This window comes from Dictyostelium discoideum (genome assembly GCF_000004695.1).
Source record: "Dictyostelium discoideum AX4 chromosome 6 chromosome, whole genome shotgun sequence".
NCBI lineage: Eukaryota > Evosea > Eumycetozoa > Dictyosteliales > Dictyosteliaceae > Dictyostelium > Dictyostelium discoideum.
Genome location: NC_007092.3, coordinates 3,491,688 through 3,496,687, shown reverse-complemented (window position 1 = coordinate 3,496,687; position 5,000 = coordinate 3,491,688). Strand labels below are relative to the sequence as shown.

Sequence of the window (5,000 nt, the reverse complement as noted above, 5' to 3'; positions counted from 1 at the left end):
AATAAATGGGCGGAAATTGCTAAATTTTTACCTGGTAGAACTGATAATGCAATTAAAAATCATTGGAACTCTTCAATGAAAAGAGTTTCAAATAATAATGTACATCTTAAATCACATGCAATTGAACATTCTTTATCCTCACAAGATAATCAAGATTCTCCAAAATCAATTATTACATCTTCTTCACCTATACCTACTACTACCACAACCACTACCACCACTTCTACAACTTTAATTACACCACCACCACCACCACTACTACCACCACCACCTTCAATCAATAAAAAAGAGAAAAAAATTAAACAGCCAAAAAAGAGAAATGCTTCAGAAATCGAACAAACTCTTTCTCAACCACATATAAATCAACACGAATCTTCACCAATAGTATTTGAAAATATTAGTAATGGTAATAATAAAATTGATATTCCTGCCGCTCAATACTTAATGACTAATGGTATATCATGTATAAATAATAATAATAATAATAATAATAATAATAATAATAATAATAATAATAATAATAATAATAATAATAATAATAATAATAATAATAATAACAATAATAATATTAATAATAATAATAATATTAATAACAATAATAATAATAATAATAATATTAATAATAATAATAATAATAATAATAATAATAATAATAATAATAATAATAATAATCATAGCAATGTTAGTGCCAATACCAATAACAATAATAACACAATAAATAATAATGTATCACTACAACCACCATCACAACTAAATAGTAATATAGCACAACTACCATCAACACCAAAAAATTTGGCTCATGTCAATATTGCAAATAAATTAAACAGCCCTGGAGAGTTAATGGCAAATATAGTGACACCGATTAAATTCTTTCAAACTGCAACGGTTTCAATGAATAGCAGTAGTAAAAATTATAATAATGAAAACACTAATAATAATAATAACAATAATAATAATCATCATCATCATCATCATAATAATAACAATAATAATAATAAGAGACCAAGATTGGATTTTTCATCTGCAACACCCACTGTAAGAAATCTTTTTTTTCTTTTTTTTTTTTTTGTTCTTTTTTAAATTAGTACTAATAATAATAATAAAAATAAAAATAATAATAATTTTAGAAAAACAATGAATCATTTAGTGCAGATTTATGTTCACAATTTCCGGATATTTTATTTTCACCAATTCAAAATAAAAATAATAAAGAGTCATTTTTGGACAATTCAGGTTTATCACCATTAAGATCTCCTTTACATACAAACTTTTTTGAAACACCAATGAAAAATTATGAATATCTTGATTTTAATTCACCAAAGATTCCTAATACTATCAGTCCATTAAAGAATTTTAATTCTCCTTTTAATAAAATTAATAATCATAGCAATTATAATAATAATAATAATAATAATAATAATAATAATAATAATAATAATAATAATAATAATAATAATAATAATAATAATAATAATAATAATAATAATAATAATAATAATAACCATAATCCAAATCATAATAGTCATAATCATAATAATCATAATAATAATCATAATCACAATCATAACGAATTTGCTCAACCTCAACCTCCTCAAGGTAATTATCAACAATCACCATATAAAAATAATTCAACCACAGCTTCTTCAACTTTATCCACACCATCTTATTCAAATAATAGTAGTATTAGTAGTAGTAGTTGTAGTAGTAGTAGTAGTAATAGCGCAAGCAAAGCTACAAAAGTAATTCAGCTATCATCATCAGGTATTGATAAAAATTCATTGCTAACAATCAATGCAAAACTTAATAACAACCATCATAAAAATTATTTAGATTCATCATCATCATCATCATCATCATCATCATCATCATCATCATCATCATCATCATCATCATCATCATCATCATCATCATCATCAGCAGCATCTTCGTCATCAACTCCAAATAATCAATCAGATTTAGCTACTGTTCCATTCACTCCAGATGATAATGTTTTTAATAATAATAATAATAATAATCCGCCTACACCTGGTAAAACCAAATTTAAATCTAGATTTTCACCAAACTCAAAACCATATTCTTATCCACAAGAATATGATAACTATGGGCAATCTTCATCAACACCACAAAATATTAATAACACCTACAATTCAATTTGTTTAGGTACTAATAACAATAACAATAGCAATAGTAGTGCGAGTAATAGCTTTGAAAATAATGAAGAAAACAATAATGAAAACGATAATAATGGAAGTAGTAGTGGTGGAGATAAAGTACCACAAATGGATTCATCATTTATGGCATTAAAATTATTAAAAGATAATCCAAACAAATCATTATTCTCCAAAGCAAGAAAAATACTGGGATTGGGTAATATTTCATCTTCTTCTCTTTCTCCCTCTTCTTTTGTTCAACAAATTTCAAATTCTGCATCTGCTTCTTCCACACCAACATCATCTTCATCAACTCCTTTATCATCACCTACAACCACAACCTCTTCTGTTGCTGCAGCTATAATAAATAAAATTTCATCAACTCCAAAATACTTTTCAAATCAAAATCAAAATCAAAATAATAATAATAATAATAATAATAATAATATAAGTAATAATAGTAATTTATCAGCATTTTCAACTCCTGGTGGCAATGACCATGTTCCAAACTTTGAAAGTAATTCATTTTTAGCACAATCTCCATTTCAAGATATTTTAAATTCTCAAAAATTGGACCAATTACATCAACTTACCCAAACTAACCAATTATCAAAGTCAAAAGTTTTATTGAGAAATCATAAAAATTCCAATCAAACTGAATCAAATAGCCGTAGTACCATAGAATCAATAAATAGTAATGGTAGTAACAATGGTAATAATAGTGGTAGTAGTAATAGTGGAAGCAATAGTGATAAGAATAATGGAAAACCAATTTCATTTCGATTAATGGAAAGTTCTAAACCAATAGAAGGTCTATAAAAAAAAAAAAAATTATAAAAATAACTTTTTATAATTAAATAAAAAAAAAAAGATAAAAGAAAAAAATATTTAAATATATTTTTTTTTATTTATTGATTGTAATTAAAATAATCTTTTCTTATTTTTTTACTTATTTATATTTTATTATTTTTCTCTTTTTTTTTTTTTTTTAAAAAATAATAAGTTTTACAAAAAGATAGATCAAAAAATTATAATAGTTTAAATATATTTATTTAATTTTATTTATTTATCTTTTTTTTTTTTTTTAATATTTTTTTTTTTTCTTTTTTTTTTTTTTTTTTCTTTTTTTTTTTTTTTTTTTTTTTTCTGGGAAAGTAAATTAAGGGATAAAAAATCCCAAACAAACCAAAAAAGAATTGTTATTATTAATTATTATAAATTATCATTATTATTATTATTATTATTATTATTATTATTATTAGTTATTAGTTATTGTTTACATTTTATATACATCCGCTCGATAATTATTAATTGATTAATTAATTAAAATTTGATTTGAAAAATGGAGAATTGTTATTAAAATTTGAAATTGGAGAATTTGAAAAATGTGTAAAAGAATTGATACCAGGTGGTGATGATACATAAACTGGATCTTGATTACTTGCAAAATAATGATGTTGATGATGAAGATGGTGAAGGTTGTGATGTTGTTGTTGATTGTGATTATGGCTTAAAGCTGGCTGCGATAATAAATCATGATTGCCATTTGTAGTTGTTGAAAAATTCGAAAAACCATTGGTATTGCTATTGTTATTGTTGTTGTTAATGTTATTGTTATTTACAACAAACAAAGAAGCATTAAATTCGGAAAGATATCTTAATTCGTCGTTGAAAAGTCCATTTTGTAAATGATTCGTAAAGTTGGTGTTGATATTATTAGTTAAAGGGGTTGTTGGAGAAGATGTGGTTGAAGAAGAGGAGGATGATGACGATGACGATGAACCACCTCCGGCAATTTGTTTTAATGAATTGCCATTTGTTGATGAGGAAAGTGTAGAACTACTTCCACCAATGGTACTTGTTCCATTGTTAATCGCTGGGGAAGAAGAATTTGGTGAACTTCCATTTGAATTATTAATAATAATATTATTATTATTATTGTTGTTATTGTTTGTATTATTATTATTATTTATACTTAAACTTGATGTTGTGATTGAACTCGATGAAGTTGAACCACTATTCGATGATGAATTAATATTATCAGAGATGTTAATTCCACGAAGATCAAGATTCGATAGATTGGTGATGGTATGATTAAAGGAAAGATTGAAATCAACTGATTGATTAAAGTTCGGGATTCCAAAATATTGACCATAATTCGAGATATGTTGTTGTTGATGGTGAAGATCGTTAATACCACTTGATGTAGTACCATTTAAACTTTTTGATAAAGAATGTGTAGTCGATGACAATGGTAGTGGTAATAAAGGGTTGGTTGAAGTAGTACCATTGACACTACTACTAATCATATTATTATTATTATGATGGTGATGATGGTGATGATGGTGTTGGTGTTGTTGTTGCTGATGGTAATGATTCATTGAACCATTTAAAGAGTTATGATGAACTCCATTACCATTTGAAGCAATTGAATTATACTTTTTAATTGGCGATTGAGTTGGTGACTGAGTTACACCATTCAATTGCTGTTGTTGCTGTAATTGTTGTTGTTGTTGTTGTTGTTGAGTATATTGATAATATGAAATATTACTATTACTCAACAATGGCGAAGTATCTTCTTTCTTTATAAATGTACCACCGTTTGAAGTGGAAATCATTTTCTTTTTAGGAGTAAGAATTTGTTGTTGTTGTTGTTGTTGTTGTTGTTGTTGTTGTTGTTGTTGTTGTTGTGAAAGTGATGGAGGTGAAGAAGAGGAAGAAGAACTTGAAGATGGTGAATTTGATAAATTACATAAGGGTGATCGTGAAGGTGACAATGGTATATTTACCATAGAATTTCCTAAACTTGTTAAATTTAGATCGAAACTATTACAATTGTTATTTGTACCC

General features: G+C 25.5%; 2 protein-coding genes across 2 annotated transcripts in view; one reads left to right on the top strand and one right to left on the bottom strand.

Annotated features, from left to right (window-relative positions):
* Positions 1–2,969, top strand: part of mybA (myb transcription factor) — a gene marked incomplete at both ends in the record, with an annotated part of 3,889 nt that extends 920 nt beyond the window's left edge. Inside the window, 2 exons of the mRNA XM_628875.1 lie at positions 1–1,035; positions 1,128–2,969. The exon at positions 1–1,035 is cut by the window's left edge and continues 348 nt beyond it. Coding sequence (XP_628877.1) covers positions 1–1,035; positions 1,128–2,969 — 2,877 coding nt within the window. The remainder of the gene's footprint in view (positions 1,036–1,127) is intronic.
* A 500-nt stretch (positions 2,970–3,469) lies between these two features.
* The window catches only part of DDB_G0293924 (hypothetical protein), a gene marked incomplete at both ends in the record, with an annotated part of 2,753 nt that continues 1,222 nt past the window's right edge, over positions 3,470–5,000 (bottom strand). Inside the window, one exon of the mRNA XM_628874.1 lies at positions 3,470–5,000. This exon is cut by the window's right edge and continues 1,017 nt beyond it. Within this exon, the coding sequence (XP_628876.1) occupies positions 3,470–5,000 (1,531 nt within the window).